The sequence below is a fragment of the Rhinatrema bivittatum genome, chromosome 9, assembly GCF_901001135.1.
Source record: "Rhinatrema bivittatum chromosome 9, aRhiBiv1.1, whole genome shotgun sequence".
Taxonomy (NCBI): Eukaryota; Metazoa; Chordata; class Amphibia; order Gymnophiona; family Rhinatrematidae; genus Rhinatrema; species Rhinatrema bivittatum.
The window spans coordinates 239909168-239928765 of NC_042623.1; the positions used below are offsets into that span (position 1 = coordinate 239909168).

The window sequence follows — 19598 nt, forward strand, 5'->3', positions numbered from 1 at the left end:
CCTGCTGGAGACGGAGAATACTGGCAAGCTGGGGTCACTGCAGTGCTTTATATACTATGACGTCAGCTTGCTCCATCTCCATCTGCTGGTAAGGGAGCATAAGCCCATTGGTCCTGAGTCCATCTGTCTACACGCCAGGAAATGACAGTTTTGATGTTCTCTCTAAAACTAGCACTATTGCTGTTTATTCCTTCTTCTAGAACACTGATAAACATATTAAACAGTAGTCTCAGCAAAAACCGCCTGTGGAATCCCATTTGTTGTAGGTTAATTGTGGCTTCCCTTGGTGTCAGTTTCTCATCCATTTGCAGATTACTCAATATTTATAACACCACACATTAAATACGGCTGATCTTAGAAGATTAGTTCTTTTACAAAATTACTGCATTTAGTTTACATGCAATTATTCCACTAAGTATACTGAAGCTGAGACTGATAATCAGTACAGACTGATCCCGTTATCTCTGGTTCCTAAAAAATAATTCAATAATCTTCTGACACAAAGTTCAAAAATCCCAAATGTGTCCTGGCATAAAATCAGCAGAATGGGAATGGTTAAGAAGTTTATCAAAGAGTTTCACTAAAGAAAGCAAACACAATATGTAACAACTCATAGTCCTGGGGGAATTCTGCGCTACTGCGGAGCGCAGAATTTGCGCAGAACTACCAAATTCTGCACAGACAACAGCAGAGGAGACCCCTGGCATGCCACAAACAGAGCCCGTCCCATGTGTGCCGTGGGACGTGCTCTGTTCACGGTGAAGATGAAGGCCCGGGCGCAAAGTTCGTGGCAAAAATGGAAGGCCTCCGTGTGCCGCTCACGGCGAAGATAAAGGCCCCAGTGAGAGAGGAATGGGGGGGGTGGGGGAGGGGAGAGTGAGAGAGCAGGAGGGTGTGAGAGAGCATGGGAGGTATGAGTGTGGGTTTCAGAGAGAGGAAGCCTATATGAGGAGATTGTGAAGGAGAGTGTGTGTGTGTGTGAGAGAGAGATTGGGAGCTTGTGTGTATGAAAAAGGGATCATGTGTATGTGAGGGTGCTAGCCTGTATGAAGGGATTGTGTATGTGTGAGACAAAGCCCGTGTGAAGGGGTGCGTGAGAGAGAGACATAGGTAGCCTGATTGAGAATATATGTGAGAGAGAAAGGGAGCTTGTGTGGGTGTGTATGCAAGAGAGAGGGCCCTGTATGAAGGGATGTATGTGTGTGCGAGAGAGTGAGGGAGCCTATATAAGGGTTTGTGTATATGTATTAGAGAGAGGGAGCGACAGAGGGAGCCTGTGTGAGGGGCAGTACTGAGAACGGGATCAAACTATGGGATTGGCAATAGAGTGGAAGGGGTTGAGCCTAGAGGTGGAGGGGAGAGATACTGGCAGGTGGAGGATTTGGAGTCTGAGAGGACAAAGTGGACAGGGGAGCAGGGAAAGCAAGCGGAAGGGACACTCTTACAGTGAATTTCTAGGGAAATTCTGCTCAAAATATTTAAAATTCTGCATCTTTAAATAATACATTTTTTCTGTTTTAGTTTAAAATGTAATTACTTAAAGACTGTCATGTAAATTGTGTTATTGTGACCAATATAAAGTTTGCAGAATTTTAAGTTTTTGTTCGCAGAACTCCCCCAGGAGTAAACTCAAGACTTTCCTAATGCTATACTATGGGAAATGAATTATCTATGGTCAAAGAGAGTAATAGAAGCAGAAATAGTTCTGAAAAACTAAAATGCTTTGCACATTAATTGCTAAAAGTAGCCAGTCAAGATCCAGATATAAAGCCAATTCAGTAGAGGGAGCTTGTATGCATCTGTCACCACAATATCCAAGTCTAGGCAGTACTGTCATCTTGCATATACGGTACATTTTTTTTGCAAATACTAATATACAACCAAAGTCCGCATGGACTGCTCCGAGCATCCATCACAGCCGTAGCAATCTGGGGCTTTAAGTGTTGCTTATCAATTTCCTGTTTCCCTTTGGAGCAGTTAGGCACCTGGCTACAGAGTAATAACTTATAAAAAGCTTTCCAACAGCTGCATTTGTTAAATGGGGCACTTCAACATTAAGTGTCTTTTTTTTTTTTTTTTTTTTTTAAGAGACTGTTATGTCTGCAATTCAAAACATATGCAGTTTTCACTCTGAGCCATAAAATCTCAACCAATCTATTATGTTGTATATTTAGTCGATTTAGCAGATTTTATTTAGCCTGTTTTATACATACCAAGTAGCAGCTACTACCCAGCTGCAGAGTAACGTATAAAACATAACTATAGTATCTGTTGATGTTAAGATGACACAGTCACCCTTAAAAATGTTTGCACATTTGAAACAGTGTCAATGTCACAACCAATGAGAAATTACTACTTACCTGATAATTTCCTTTTCTTTAGGACCGTCAGAGGAATCCAGAATGTGGGTTATGCACCTCTACCAGCAGATGGCGATGGAGCAAACTGACATCACAGTATCTATACCCTTGCAGTGATATCAGCCTGCCAGTATTCTCTTCAAAAACAACTGGAGAGACTAGCAGAACTTGATTAAATAGATAACCATTTCAATACTCAACCAACAGGCAACACTGAGCTCAGACAAGAATGTATTAACACTAGTCTAGGAACTGGAATAACACATACTAGTAATTCCTATAACACATAACCATGGAGGAGGACCATAATACAACCATTCGGCAGCAAAGGGAGGGAAGCTGGATTCATCTGACTGACCTATAGAAAAAGAAATTATCAGGTAAGTAGTAATTTTTAGAGATGTGAATCGGAACCAGAATCGGTTCGGATTTCAGTTCCGATTCACATCTCTAGTAATTTCTTATTTCTTAGCATCCAGTCAGATGAATCTAGAACAAGTGGGATGTACCCAAGCTACTCCCAAATAGGGCAGGAAGCTGCCCGCAGTCCTCTCAAAACTGCACAAGTAAAGGCTGTGTCCTCCCAGGCTTGCACATCCAGATGATAATACCTGGAAAAAGTGAGTAATGATGACCATGTTGCATTTTGGCAAATGTCGATGGGAAATGATAACTTCACTTCCACCCATGACACTGCTTGAGCTCTAATGGAATGAGCCCTGACCTAAATAGGTAACGGCTTCCCAGCATCAACAAATGCAGCCGTGACTACTTTAATCCAGCGAGCTATGGTAGCCCGCGAGGACAGTTCTCTGCCTATTACTGCCGTAAAGAATGAACAGGTGATCCGTCTTCAGTAAAGGCTTAGTAACCTCCAGATACCGGACAATGTATCTCTTGACATCCAAGGTCACAACAGACAATACTCCTCTACATCTTTCTCTTTGTCCAGAGAGGGCAAAGAGTTGGACTGATTCGAAAGTCAATGACCACCTTAGGTAGAAAAGAAGAACAGTGGGAGAAGCCAAGATGGCTTCCGACAAGCTAAAACACAGGTAAATCACATGACTCATTAGAAAGTTTTCCTAAGTTTGTTACCTTTTGAATTTCTAATGCCTCCGAAAAGGAAGGGGAGAGTAATAGTTTAGCCCTCGAGCTCTACTCCACCCCCGGCAGAAAACTTTCAGTGCACCGGAGCGACAGTGCATGGAGGGACAGGCGTACCAGCTGTCAAAGATGGGGGAGGAGATTCTCTCCCCCCCCCCCCAGAGAAGTTCTCGCCGATTCCCATGGGTGAAAGACTGCCGTTGGAAATGCGGGGAGACGTCGCCATGCTCACCCTGAGTCACGAAGCTAGACCTCAGGATACGGAGGTCGAGGAACTAGAGTCATGTGATTTACCCATGTTTAGCTTGTCGGAAGCCAGCTAGGAGGCTGGCGGAGGGCCTGAACAACAGGGAGCGGATGGCCTGATTGTGGACGAAGAGAGGCCTGCTCTGGGACCCCAGGTGAGCCAAGATTTGCCAACTTTGGTTCAGAAACCAGCAGTAGTCACCTTGGACTCCTTATGGGATCTTACATCCTCTATGATAAAAATGTTTTCTGAATGTTTAATGAAAATAAATGGAATAACCCAACAAATGGAAATTATCTCAAAGAATAATGAAGAACATAAACAAGAAACGTTGGGAAAGTTTAAGGCTACAGAAACAGAATTACACCATGTGAAGGAAATTCAATCTGTTATTATTCAAGATTGTGGTGCCATGAAAAGAAAAGTGGAATATATTGAGAATGCATTAAGACATTTAAACTTGTGAGTTTTAAACTTTCCAAGAGTGGTGGGAGAAATTCCACGAATCACCCTCAGAAGATATTTCTTCAAAGTTCTTAATTTCAGAAATGAATCTGCTCCCCCCCTGGATAAGGTATACTTTCTGCCCACTCGCTCAAATGTGCAATCTCAACTATTTCTGTTGATTTGGGAAATTTAACAGCGATGTTAGAATCCTCGGCTTATGAAATATCCGAGAGAGCCACTTTATTGATATCCTTTTACACTGAAAAAGACCTAAGTATGGTAATGAAAAGTTACTTTAAAAAAAATATAATACCATGTTTATGGGTCAAAAGATCAGAATGTTTCCTGACCTGACTAAATCTACACAGAAAAGAAGAAAAGGCTTTTTGGCCCTACGGCAAGAGACTAATTTATTTCTTTATTAAATTTTCAAATACATCTACAAAGTAATAACACTTTGTAACAGAAATTTGAGTATATTTTACAGAATCATACAATTTAGGAAAACAATGAAAATCCAACAGAAAAATATTTTCCACTCTCCAATATCATAGAGGCAATCGGGGGGGGGGGGGGAGAGAAAAAAAAAAAGGAGGTGATATTATACATATTTCTCTCCACAAGAAACACTAGATATATATGTGGGTTCCCTCTCAGGCTCTCACACTTTGATCCTCTATTTCTATAAATTAACAACAGGTACTTGTCTCCTAACATTCAAGAATTCCCTTAATTGTTCAACCATAAAGAAAATATGTGTTACCAAGTAGTTTCACAATACACTTACATGGATATTTTAGTAGGAAACATGCACCCAAAGCTACAACTTCAGGCTTCAAATCAAGAAAAGCCTTATGGTGAATCTGGGTGGGCCTGGCTAGACACGCACCAGCCCTCCTAGATATGGATTATTTATATTTTTAAAATAGGAATGCATTACTGTATTCAGATCTTGCTCAGAGTAAAAAGTCACTAACAGAGTTATTCTGTCTGACACCTATTTATTTATTTATTTACTTGGTGACTTTTCTATACCGTTGTTTAAAACATTTCCTTCACAATGGTTCACAAGAGGCACACAATATTGAGTTAAGTTGGATAGATTCTCCACAACATTAGGCCTTGGTTGATTCCGCTTCTGAGACAGGAAAACAATTTTCTTAACAGCAGAAACCAAGAGACAAGAGCTGTTGTCGTGGTCAGCTAAAGTATAGGGCTCGGGTGGAAAAACCCTGACTTTTCCTTTTCTCTTATGCAGCATAACTTCAAAATTCAAAGAAAATTTTTCAAAGGTAACGCTGACCAGCTGAGAGTTGCCGCCTCTCAGGCAGCCATATTGGATCCGTCCCCGGCAAGAGACTTTAGCTGTAGGTGCAACCTTCTTTCTAAGGTTTCCATGCAAATGCATAGTTAAATAAAACAGAGATAATTATGTTTTTTTTCAACCAAAACAGCTGAAGAGTTTTGTAGATTCAAAGAGAGTACTACTGTGAAGTAGTTAAATCCAGGTTAATTCATCCTATGTCAGAATATGCAAGCTAGTCTATGCGATGTCATTTCTTAGTTCTGTTTATTACCTCTGATTTCCTCATATATTTATCCTCTCCCCTATTTTTGTGGTCTAATGGGTAAAGTTGTATGGTGTTCCTAAGAAAGATTATTTTCTAGATCATTCTTTGTTTAGATAAATACCATATTTCTGTAAAATGTGGATGCTTTGTGTATTTTTGTAAAAATTAATAAAAATATAAATTTAAAAAAAAAAAAGGAACATTACGCAGCTGTACCACCCCTGGAGTCACCCAGAGGAATGGCTCCCGGCAACACAAAACCTGCAGTTAAAAAATCCTCAACACAGAACAAATTGCAACAAGAAACAACATTTTCAAAGGTCAGAAACCTCAAGTTCACGTTACGCTTCATTCTAAGCATAGGACCCGCTAAGAAATCCAATACCAAATTAAGACTCCATAAGGGCCACCAGTAACCTCAAAGATGTTTCACTCCTTTCAGGAAACTGGCCAACAAGGATCCACCGCTCACTTGAACTCTGAAACAGGCGAGAGCCGCTATTTAAGGAACTGAGGGCCAAGTCTTTATACAAGCCATCCTGCAAAAATTCCAAAATGAGCAGGATCTTGACTGAACAAGGAAGAGCACATCGATCCTCACACCAGGCCTCAAACACTCGCCAAACTCGCACATAGGCCAAGGAAGTGGAGAACTTTCTAGCTCTTAGCAAGGTGAAAATCACTGCTGCAGAAGAATATCCACCTTTCAACAAGCGAGCCCTTTCAAGGGCCATACTGTTAGACAAAATAGAGTCGGATAATCATGAAGAATAGGACACTACCACAACAGATCCCTGTACACCTGAAGCTGAAGGGGCGATTCCACCAGGATCCATCGCAGATCTGCATACCATGGGCTCCTGAGCCAATCTGGAGCAACCAAGAGCACCATCCCTCTGTAGTGCTCGATCCTTCGAGCTAATCTGTCCAACATAGGCCATAGAGGAACACATACAGCAACTTGTCTTCTGGCCACTCCTGCACCAAGTCATATATCCCCAATGACTTCGGATCTCTCCTGCAACTGAAGAATCGTGGAACTAATCGCATTGCGAGAAGTAGCCAGCATGTCTAGAAACGGGAAACCCCAGCGATCCAGAATCAGCTGTAATGCCTCATTTGATAGCGCCCATTCTCTTGGGTCCAGACTTTCCCTGCTGAGAAAGTCTGCTATTACATTGCCCTTTCCTGCTATATGCAAGGCTGAGATCATCTGGAGATGTAGTTCAGCCCATTCGATAAGTTGATCTATCTCCTGCGACACTTGTTGGCTCTTGGTTCCTCCTTACCAATTTATGTTAGCCACAGTCATTGTGCTCGACCCTGCAGCCTCTGTTGCTGAACTGCAAACATGCTAGCCGCCGAACTGCTCTGGCTTCCAAATGATTGATGCTCCAGAAACTCTTCTGCATCCCAGCGCCCTTGCGCTGTCAGCTCCTGACAGGTGCAAAAAGGTCAGAAATTCCTTTGACTGTACGGCCATTATCACAGAGCACAAGGTCTCCATGTGAAAATGCATCATCCGCAGATGACTGATGACACCCCTGAGATCCAGGATGAGACGAAAGGATCCCTCTTTCCTGGGACCAACGAAAAATTGAATATCACCCTGTATTTTCTTGAGACATGGGCACTGGAATTACAACCTGCAGACTGAGAAGCCTTGCCAATGTATCCTCCACTGCCTGCTTCTTCTGTGGGGAATGGCAGGGAGAGACCAAATGAACACATCCCGAAGAATACTGCGAAACTCCAGCCCATATCCTTCTCGTACCACCTCCAGGACCCACTGATTCGATGTCTCTCTCTTCTGACAGAAGTGGGTTGAGCACATCACCCTATCTCCTGCTCCGGGGGGGGGGGGGGGGGGGGGGGGGGGGCAGCAAACCTTCACTGGGAGGCTCAGGATGATCCACTACCTGAACCCTTTCTGGGCTGTCTGGGACGAAAGGACTACCAAAAGGTCAAGTCTTCAAAAAAGCTTGGATCCCCTAGAACAACCTCTTATGCTAAAGGAGCATGGTGTCTGCTTCTTATCCTCTGGTAACTGAGGAACCAGTGATTCGCCCCAATTACTAACCAGTTTCTCCAACTCACACCCAAACAAGATAGAGTCTTTAAAGGGTAATTTCGAGAGGTTAGCTTTGGGGATCGCATCAGCAGACCAATTTCTCAGCCATAACTTACACCTGGCCGCTATTACAGAAGCCAACCCTCTGAGGTACGAACCAAATCCAAGCCTGCATCTGCCAAGAAGACGGCTGCTGATTTCATAACTGCCCTGGAATTCACACCAGAGTCATCAACCTCGAGAGAGAGAAGTAAACAAGAGGGAGCCACTAGGAAACAACAAGAAGATATTTGCAAAGTCATTGGCACTGCTTCAAATGCCTGCTTAAGGATAGTTTCAGTCCTCCTATCGTGTACATCCTTCAAGGACGGTCCTCCCTCCACGGGGATAGTCGTTTGCTCGGAGACTGCACATACAAGTGCATCCATCTTCGGGAAACAAACACCCTTTCACCACCAGATCCAGAGGTTACAAGCCGTCCAAAACCCAACCTCCTTTGAAATTAGCCTCTGGGGCGCCCCACTCATGATCAATTCTTGAATGGCCTCCATCACAGGGAAAAACTAAGAGGCTTTATGCAGAGAAACCAAAATGGGCTTTTTATTTGACTTGGACATGGAATCTGCCCCAGTTACTTCTAGCATTTTCAAGGTCTGTGAAATCAGGGCCAGCAGTTCATCTCGTCCTATACGGTTCTAATCCTGGAGGATTTTCACCATCCTCTAGAGTCGGCGTCATCATCTGTGCCATCTGGATCTCTATCAGTTAGTCCTGCTGCCATTCTAGGAGTACTCTGGCACTTACCAGTAGGTCCAGGCAAGGTTTGCACCTGCGATTCTACCCTGGGAGCATTGGATGGGGGTGAGGACTGCACCTGAAGAAAGGACTGCAATCCCTGGAAAAATTCTATTCATGAAAATGTATAAGCATCCAGACCAGGAGTTACCTGAGGAGTATTCACGGAGCTGCCTTCCCCTGCTGAAGAACCAGTTAGGGGAGTTCCAAAATCAAGCACCCCACCTGAAAAGTATTTATCCAGACCTACATCTGGCTGGGAAGAACCAGGCAGTGAAATCAGAGGAAGATAATTCTCCCTGAGCCTCCAAACAGCACTGGCACTCCTGGTTGAGATACCTGAATATGACAGGCAGTGCAAAGAGAAAGGCTCTTAGGTTTCTTAGATATAGGTGCCATTAAACCAGTAGCGCTGATCGGTGGCTGGAAACATGCGTCCTTTCTTTTTCTGGTGTCCAAAAATTAGGTGTCTCAATACCTAGGCATCCAAGACTTAGGTGCACAGCAACGCTTAACTTGTGTGGACAGGAAAGTGGACAGCCTCTTAAGGTGCCGTTTAACTTAAATGTATAGACTACTAGGCCTGCCTAAGCATCCAAAAACTTGATGCACAACTTGGACACCCAGACCGAACAGACAATCCCTGTAGAGAACAGCCTAAAGAAAGCATGTGAAATGCCATTGAGGCCTACCACGCAGCAAAACAAGCCTCAGAGCTGGGATTTGCCTACAAAGGATGCTCAACCCGCTAGGCTGCCCACATCCCTCGACCTCCCACACAGTGGGACAAACGTCAGAACAGCATACTGAGCACAAAGACCAGGGGAAGGAGGAAGCCCTACAGCGAAAAAAAAAAAAAAACCCTCTCTCGCTGTCTCTTTTTTTTTTTTTTTTTTTTTTTAAACTTACCTGAGCTCAGTCTTACCTAGCTAAGTATAGAGACAGTTTCCAGCTACAGGGAGAGAGGGCATGTGCCTTCACTGCTGTGCTTGGCTTCCTACACCTGCTGTCTTTCAGCTGTTTAAACAGCTAAGCCCACACCGGCTGAAAACCAGCTACCGGAACAAGGCACACCTCTGAGGGAGCACGGAAATCACTTCAGGAATTCTCAACTGGAGAAGGGACCTTTTTGGTATCGCCGCAAGAAAGCGGGGTAAATTTTCCTTATTTCTCTTTTTTTTTTTTTTTAAATCATCGAAGCAATACCCAATATGGAGATGCACATCCACCACCTGCTAGAGATGGAGAATACTAGCAGGCTGATGTCACTGCAAGGGTATATATACTGCGACATAAGTTTGCTCCATCTCCATGTAGAGGTGCATAATCCACTTATTTATTTTATTTATTTATTTATAAGCTTTTCTTGATTCATCTGACTGGTCGCTAAGAAATTTTTCCTTTATAATTGTCAAAACATATTGAAATATCATGAACAAGTAGTAGTCAATGAAGGTACAATAATTACTTTCCTGAACAAAGAATTATCTTTAATATCTTTGATATCTTTGATATCTTTGATCACATTACCCCAATACTCAAAGAACTCCACATTACCCCAATACTCAAAGAACTCCACTAGCTCCCCATCGCATCCCGAATTCTCTTCAAAATTCTAACCATAGTGCACAAGTCCATCCACTCGCACAATTCCAATTGGTTGGATGAACCCTTTCGTCCTATACGCACTGAACGACCCACTCGCACTGTCAACAAAGGCACCCTCTCCATTCCCCCTTTGAAAAAAGCCCACCTCTCCTCTACTAGGGACCGTGCACTATCCATTGCAGGCCCTAAACAATGGAACACCCTCCCTACCACTCTCAGGCTAGAGCCATGTTACGCCAAGTTCAGAAAAAAACTTAAAACATGGCTCTTCCGACAAGCCTACCCTGATTAAGTACACCGACTTCTGCAAGTATCTTGCCTACGCCTTGTATATTCCTGTAAATAGTCCGTTGCAGTTTTTATTTATTGCTTTAATTCCTCCACCTCCTGCTCTTTGTATACTCCTCCTTGTTCGCCCTCCCTGTTCATTGTAATTTCTACCTTTAAAGTTACATTGTAAACCGGTATGATGTATGCATACTAATACCGGTGTATAAAAGTTTTTAAATAAATAAATAAATAAATATCTACTTACCTCCACTTCATCTCCCTCAATAATATCTTTCTTGATATCAGGTGGGGGAGGTAATCGTACTTCATCAAATGGAACCTGACGTTCTGGTTGCCAGCTAAAAGTTAAAGTAGTTCAATGATTATTTTTATTTCAAAAACATGTTTTATTTTCATGGCCTCAATCAAAGCACAATGGGAAATGTTAAAGGTAAAATAAAAAATCAAGATATGTATGTAGGTTGAGAATAGTGAAGCAAACTGAGTAACAAGGGATGAAAGAAGCTAAGGTGAGAAGGTATAGCCTAGTGTTAAACTAATGGAATAGTAACTAGGAAACCAGGTTTCAAATCCTTCTTCTCCAAGTCATTATCTCTTACTATTTCATGTACCCAGAGACTGTAAACTCCTTGGGGCAGGGTCTTGTTGCATCTGTATGTAATATGTGCAAAACACCATAAAGTTAGTGTAAAAAATGGGCAAATAGACAAAACAAGAAAGTATAGAGAAGAATGAACTAAGGTTTACACTTATCCAAGACAGAGCCAGAAAAGGAATGGCCACAAAGAGGAGCAACAATTGGGAAGAATTTGGATAAGGAACAAAATGGATGGGAAAGAACATAAGAATTAGCAAACAAGTGAAGAGCAGGTCACTGCAAACTAAGAAAAAGGAACAAATTATATTGGACTGTGATAGAGACAAGGGGGGGGGGGGTCACATTTAAAATGAAAATAAAAGTAGGCTGCTGAATTAACAAGCAAGTGCAGCAGAAGAAGGGGAACCTACAGAACAATGTTACTGTAGTGGAAGTCTGGATAAAGACTCCAGCAAGAGTTTTGACAAAATGGATTGAGGCAAGGGCAATTCCAGTAAAGCAAATGTTGCTTACCTGTAACAGGTGGTCTCACAGGACAGCAGGATGTTAGTCCTCACATATGGGTGACATCAGGATGGAGCCCAATCACGGAAAACTTCTGTCAAAGTTTCCAGAACTTTGGCTGGCCCCTACTGGGCATACCCAGCATGGCACTAACCCTGCAGCCAGCAGGGGTTCCCCTTCAGTCTTATTTGAAAGCTACAGGCAGTGCCGAAAAATAAAACAACAAAACGTTACGAACCCAACACCGTGGGGCGGCGGGTGGGTTTCGTGAGGACTAAATTCCTGCTGTCCTGTGAGAACACCTGCTACAGGTAAGCAACATTTGCTTTCTCACAGGACAAGCAGGATGGTAGTCCTCACATATGGGTGAGTACCCAGCTAAGGATGTCCGAATATGCACCAAATGTACCCAAATGTGCAACAGGCACAACTGGGGGGAATTTGGTAGAGGGCATCCTGAACCCCACCGGGCAGGCGGAAGGGTGTAGGTACGTCACGTTGGGAATAAGTTACGCAGGACAGACTGGCCGAAGATGGAATCTGGTCTTCCGGCTTTGTCCAAGCAATAGTGGGCTGCGAAAGTGTGGAGAGAACTCCAGGTGGCAGCCCTGCAAATGTCAGGAAGCGGCACCGATCATAGGTGTGCTATTGAAGTCGCCATGGCCCTCACAGAGTGTGCTTTGACACTGTCTTGTAAAGGAATGCCTGCTTGCTGATAGCAAAGAGATATGCAGTCCGCCAAACAGGAGGAGAGAGTCTGTTTACCCACAGGTTGCCCTAATTTATTGGGATGGAAAGAGACGAATAACTGAGTACTCTTCCTGTGGGCAACTGTACGGTCTAGATAGAAAGCTAGAGCCCCTTTACAGTCAAGGGTATGTCCAGCCTGTTCCCCTGGATTGGAATGGGGCCTGGGAAAAAAGGCAGGTAGTATGATGGATTGATTAATGTGAAACTCCGAAACTACCTTAGGTAAAAATTTAGGGTGAGAGCGGAGTACTGCCCTGTCCTGCAGGAGTTTAGTGTAAGGCGGACAGGTAACAAGGGCCTGTAACTCACTAACCCTGCAAGCTGAAGTGATAGCCAAAAGGAAAATCACTTTCCATGTGAGATATTTTAGGGCACAGGAGTGGACCCAAAACCAGATTAAGGTCCCCCAAGAAGGGGCCGGAGGACGTAAAGGTGGCTTGATATGGAGTAAGCCCTTTAAAAAGCATGTTACAAGGGGTTGTACTGATATAGGAACATCCCCGACACCTTTATGGAAGGTGGCTGCCACACTGACATGCATGCTGCTTCCCTGACTTCCTCGCCTTGTAAGCCTTATGGAGCAATAATAGAAAGTCTGATGAGGAAGAGGAGTCGTAGTCAGAAGCCCCCCTCGGGGCTATCCTCCGTGGCATGGGAATCATGGTGCAAAGGTTCCCTTTCCCCTGGAAACCTTTGCTAAGGAGAAAGAGGCGGCGGTAAAATCCCCTCCCCCATCACTGCACGAGTTGCCGTTCTGAATGACTGCAAGAAGGCCGATCCGTTCCCACGCTGAGCGGGAACAGATCGGCCTCAGTCAGACCTGCAGCATCTGTCCCCTCCGAGACCCGGGCAGACTTGGTTTTCGCTATTTTTGCGGCTCCAGAGGCTCCCTCCCCCCCGGCAGGCATGCCAAGCAGAGGCCCTCCCATGACAGATGCACGCGGGCTGAGCCGCAGCGCAGCAAGCTGAAGAACGCAGCATTGGTGGGAAAACAAACGTTACCAAAACTAAAAAGCAAAATTCAAACAGTGAATATTCGCACAATGCCGCGCTGAGACAGGGAAGAGAGAGAGAGATCCGCCATGACAGCAAAAAAACAAAAACATTTTTTTAATTTTTTTTTTTTTATAAACTTGCCCAGCAGTGGTCCAAGGTGCTGATTCTCCAGGGTGGAGTGAACCGAGCTCCCCAGTGTCGCACCCAGAGTTGCCAAGTAGAAATAATAGGGCCCTCGACCCTGTGATGCAGCTGCTTCAACACCAGTGGAGGATGGCCCTCTCAGGACCTCACGATCCTCTGGGAGGCTGAAGACCACACTGCTGCTACAAACTCCCCCTCCCTTTTTTTTTTTTTTTTTTTAAACTAAAGCCAAACTGAACCAAAAACAAAAGCCAAAATTCCACCTAACTCTGACTAACACCTAGAACAGAAAGCTAGTCACACAGACCAGACTGTAGGTTTTGCACCTCCACCATCTGCTGGAGACAGAGGAACACTGCCGGACTGTAGGTGGCACCATCCTATATAAGGCGGAGTTTTGTTTTGAAAACTGCTGTCTCCATCCGCTGGGGGGGGGGGGGGGGGGGGGGGGGCAAAACCCAGGAGTCTGGACTGATCCGGGTACGTACAGGGAAAATGAGGATATTCATTTCCTTAAATCTAATTCAAGGTAAATAGTCTTTCTAAAAAGCTCTTTCAATTCTGGAGTTTTATATCTAAATTTTTGCTGCTATATTCCAACTTCAATTATGCAGAAACAGTCTGAATCATCTCAAACAGCTTACCCATACCTGGCCTACAGGCAAAAATAAAAAATGTAAGCTCTCTTTCAAGCAGTATAACAATGAATTCTGAATACATTAACTTAGTTTTTGGTGTAATGATGATCTAACTACTATATGAGCTACAGGGGCTGGATTCTTAGTTGTGCACAAAAATAGCAAAAAAAGGAATACTTACTTATTTTCAAATACAACTGTGAGTGAATCTTCATGGACATCTTTGATGAATCCCTGTAACATGAAACAACTTGTTTTACTTTTTTTTTTTTTATTTCATAACAAACATACCAGTGGCAGAAAAAGTGTAGAATAAGGATCAGCAACCAGGGCCCTAGGGCAGGGCAAGAGCGGCAGCTTCCCAAGGCATAAAAATGCTCTGAGCACAGAAAAATGACAAATATGCAAGAGTTGATTGGCAGCAGATGAAAAACTAACAAAACTGTCAATATCCTCCTACCACTCAGCTTGGGGAAAGAGGAGTGTGAATCAGAGTGGAGGGGACACAGGGACAGAGAAAAGGGTGCAGGCTAAGGCGATGGGGAGGAAAAGCACAAATATACTCAACTATCTCAGGCTTTAAAATTCCTCTTTTGGCTGTAAGCAGCACCAGGATGTTTGCTCAGCACCAGACAGCATAGCCTTAAGTCGGAACTAGTCCAGTTCTGGCTTGCTTCAACAGCATATGCTGACCTTCAAAAGGCTACTCCCACTTTCAGGACCTAGGATATGATAGCGTGGGCAGGCATGCTCTGGTATCAGCCTTGGAAGAAAGTACATTTCCAGAACTTATACACCTTCCTTAAAAAAAAAATAGCCTTTGGTCCACAAAGCAGGAAGAAAGTGACAAAGAGAGAGACTGCCATCAGACCTCTCAACCTAAAAAAGTAAGATAGCTCTGCTGCCATGTGAGAAAAACAGATTGTCAAGAGACTACCCCAGCCCAAGAGAGAGAGACTGTCTCTTGGACTAACATTTCAAAAAGCAATACTAAAACTACTCATTTCTTGTAAATATTTTGAAAAGAATATTTATTTTATTTATTTATTTATTTAAAAGGTTTTATATACCGACATTCATCAATATCACATCGGTTCACAGCGTAACATAAAACTAGTGCCTGTGGCGGCGCTTTACATTGAACAAGTTTAACATAATACAATTAAAACATATTGAAACATAATAACTAGAGAGTAAAGGAAAAGGTAGGGGAAATAAAGATTTAAACTAAAATTAAAATAACATGTTAACAAGAGAGTAAAGGAAGAAAAAAGGGGGGGGGAAGTGACAGAAGAATAAAGTTAGGTAAATTATTGTAGGCAAAGATTGCAGGTATATACAATATGTACAATTATAGGGAATAACATAATTTAACATTTGTGCAGAGTAAGGGGTGAAGGTAAGGAGAAGGGCGGGGAGAGGAAGGATAGTATATGTAATATAATCAATTTACATTCCTAAAATTATGCCTTATCCATTCAATATTGCAAGATAAGGCAAATTATTATAAAAATATAGCATCTGACAAGAGTAAATTAAGCTATTTTGTTTGTTTCATTTATATCATTAATTTAGAAAATGATTACATGAACATTCCATGAATAAGTCATCTGTGTACATTAGGACATCCGTCATGAGGGCCAAGTGAATGCTTTCAAAGTATTCATGTTCAGATTGTGTTAGTTTAACTTCTCAGTGGTTTGAAATCATATCAGCTAAAGCTTAAACAAGTTACTAGAATAGTTATGACAAAATCCTATTATGGACTTTAAGAGCATTTAAATTTTGAATCAAATAATAGAAAAAAAGGAATCTAAATCTTTGCATTCACTTTGCTGTCAAACTGCAGATTAAAACTTTTTAAATTTTCAGGAAATTGGTCTTTGTTGCAATCTCTCACAAAGCCGTTTTCTATGACTACTGTGGTGCACTGAATGCACCAGCTGACATGAAAATAAGAGACATAAATCAATGAAAACAGTTTTAGAGTTGCTATATGAGCTACAAATTCTACTTTGAGAGATAATGCTACTTTCCATGGGACACTGAACACCAACAGTCAAGACAATATTTTAAACTATTTTTAAATTAACTACTTACTTCAGTGGTCTGGCCTGTGCTCATTTACATTTTGATGCAATTCAGGTAACAGGTATCAGAAACTAGATTCCAAAACAAGTTCCCTTATTTAAAAAATTGCAATCCAGCAAAAATGTCAGCAATTATATAACAACTCAAATAATGGTGCAATGTAGTAGTTTTCAAACAAAATTTGTCTAACATTCAATAGCTTGGAGACAACAGAAATTCAAAAGAGATCAGGCTCAATCTACCCCAGAAGGTTTGGGTTTCCTCGAGGTGTATAGCAGACTAAGCAGCTTATCCTGAATACCTACTATAATCCAGAAAAATATTAGAATGCTGTTTATGTTGTTTTGAAACATAGTCCAGAGTGTGCACAGGAGGCGCAGCTATCCTATACACTCCATTATCTGGCATTGCTCTCGTCTCCAAAAGATTATTCACCCACCTAGGTAAGTGGATTTTATTCACTTCCCCCAAATAGATCTTCTACTGCTCAGAGCAGAGGTCCAGGCTCTTCGCGCCAAAAAGCTCCCAGTAGTTTTTTTGTTTTGTTTTTTTAATTCTTTATTTCCATGATGTTCCATGATGGGGAGTAGCTGGCTTGTTACGGCGGTTACTACCCCAAACCAAATAAGCCTGATACTTCACTTTCAAAGCATATCCAGCATAGCTCTCTGCTTCAACGGCATGGGAGAAGAAAAACTGATACTTCACGTATATCCAGCATAGCTCTCTGCTTCAACAGCATGGGAGAAGAAAAACTGATACTTCACGCATATCAAGCACAGCTCTCTGCTTCAACGGCAGGGGAGAAGAAAGCAAATGTTGCTTACCTGATGTAACAGGTGTTCTCACAGGACAGCAGGATGTTAGTCCTCACAAATGGGTGACATCGGGGATGGAGCCCAACCACGGAAAACTTCTGTCAAAGTTTCTGGAACTTTGACTGGCTCCTACTGGGCATGCCCAGCACGGCACTAACCCTGCAGCCAGCAGGGGTCCCCCTTCAGTCTTGTTTCAAAGCTACAGGCAGTGCCGAAAAATAAAATAAGAAAACGAACCCAACACCGCAGGGTGGCGGGTGGGTTTCGTGAGGACTAACATCCTGCTGTCCTGTGAGAACACCTGTTACATCAGGTAAGCAACATTTGCTTTCTCACAGGACAAGCAGGATGGTTGTCCTCACAAATGGGTGAGTACCGAGCTGAGGATGTCCGAACGTGCACCAAAAGTACCCAACGGCGTGCAACAGGCACAACAACTGGGGTGGAATTTGGAAGAGGATATCCGCACCCCACCGGGTAGGCGGAAGGGTGTTGGTACATCATGTTGGAAAAAGGTTACGCAAGACAGATTGGCCGAAGATGGAATCCTGTCTTCCAGCTTTGTCCAAACAATAGTGGGCTGCAAATGTATGGAGAGAACTCCAGGTAGCAGCCTTGCAGATGTCAGGAAGCGGCACCGATCGAAGGTGAGCTACTGAAGTCGCCATGGCCCTCACAGAGTGTGCCTTAACACGGTCTTGAAAGGGAATGCCTGCGTGCTGATAGCAGAAAGAGATGCAGTCCGCCAACCAGGAGGACAGAGCCTGCTTACCCACAGGTTGCCCTAACTTGTTAGGATGGAAAGAGACAAATAATTGAGTACTCTTTCTGTGGGCAACTGTACGGTCTAGATAGAAAGCTAGAGCACGTTTACAGTCGAGGGTATGCAGAGTCTGTTCCCCGGAGTTGGAGTGGGGCCTGGGAAGAAAATAGGTAGTATGATGGATTGATTAATATGAAACTCCGAAACTACATTAGGTAAGAATTTAGGGTGAGTGTGGAGTACCGCCCGGTCCTGCAGGAGTTTAGTGTAAGGCGGGTAGGTAACTAGGGCCTGCAACTCACTAACCCTGCGAGCTGAAGTGATAGCCAAAAGGAAAATCACTTTCCATGTGAGATATTTAAGGTCACAGGAGTGAAGAGGTTCGAAGGGTGGTTTCATAAAGCGACCAAGAACCAGATTAAGGTCGCCGGAGGACGTAAAGGTGGCTTCAAATGGAGCAAGCCTTTAAGAAAGCGTGTTACAAGGGGTTGTACTGAAATAGGGACACCCCCGATACCTTTTTGGAAGGCGGCTACCGCACTGACATGCATTCTAATGGAAGAGGTCTTTAGACCTGATTCTGACAAATGCCAAAGATAATCCAAAAATTTAGGAATTGGACAGGAAAGGGGATCAAGGGACTGAGAAGTGCACCATGATGTGTACCTTTTCCATTTATAGGAGTAAGATTTTCTTGTGGAAGGCTTTCGTGAAGCGATGAGGACACGAGAAACTGAATCCGATAAGTTAAGTGGTTGAAGGACTAACCTTTCAACATCCATGCCGTCAGGCACAAGGCTTGGAGATTGGGATGGAGGAGGCATCCGTCGTTTTGAGTTATCAGATGCGGGTCCTTTCCCAAGGGAATGCGTCTGCGGATGGAGAGATCCTGGAGTATGGGAAACCACACTTGGCGTGGCCAGTGAAGTGCGATCAGGATCATGGTTCCCTTGTCCTGACGTAGCTTCATAAGAGTCTTCGACAGAAGAGGAAGTGGAGGGAATGCATAAAGCAGACCTGTTGACCACAGGAGGGAGAATGCATCCCTGGGCAGAGAGTGCTGAGTCCGAATGAGAGAGCAGTAATTGGCCACTTTGTGGTTCTGAGGGGACGCAAAGAGGTGTATGTGTGGATAACCCCATTGCTGGAAAAGAGAGGTCGCTACCAAGGGATTGAGTGACCACTCGTGTGGTTGGAAGACACGGCTTAGCTGGTCTGCCAAGACATTTTCTATCCCCAGCAAGTAGGTGGCCCTGAGGTACATCGAACGGGAGAGGGCTTCTGCCCAAATCTGCGCGGTTTCCTGACAGAGAAGGAAGGAGCCTGTGCCTCCCTGCTTGTTGATGTACCACATGGCCACCTGATTGTCCGTCTGAATCAAGATTACGTGATTTGATAGGCAATCTTGAAAAGCCCGGAGAGCGTATCGGATTGCCCGAAGCTCCAGGAAATTTATCTGGTGTTTGGCTTCCTCTAGAGACCAGAATCCTTGAGTTTGTAAATTGTTTACATGGGCTCCCCAGCCGATGTTGGAGGCGTCGGTGGTAAGAATTATTTGAGGATCTGGTGGATGAAAGGGCAAGCCTTGGAGGAGGTTGGATCAATTTGTCCACCAGGCAAGAGACAGACGGAGTGCATGGGTGATGCGAACAATGGTCGACAGAGGCTGTGTGGCTTGTATCCATTGTGATGTCAGAGTCCACTGCATGACTCTCATGGCTAGACGGGCCATTGGAGTCACATAAACTGAAGAGGCCATGTGTCCCAAGAGAATGAGGAATTGGCGAGCTGTTGCTGTA

At 43.6% G+C, this 19598-nt stretch overlaps 1 protein-coding gene across 1 annotated transcript in view; it reads right to left on the reverse strand.

Annotated features, from left to right (window-relative positions):
* The window catches only part of FXR1 (FMR1 autosomal homolog 1), a 285531-nt gene that overhangs the window by 224744 nt on the left and 41189 nt on the right, over positions 1–19598 (reverse strand). The window contains 2 exon segments of the mRNA XM_029616831.1: positions 10742–10835; positions 14309–14361. Coding sequence (XP_029472691.1) covers positions 10742–10835; positions 14309–14361 — 147 coding nt within the window.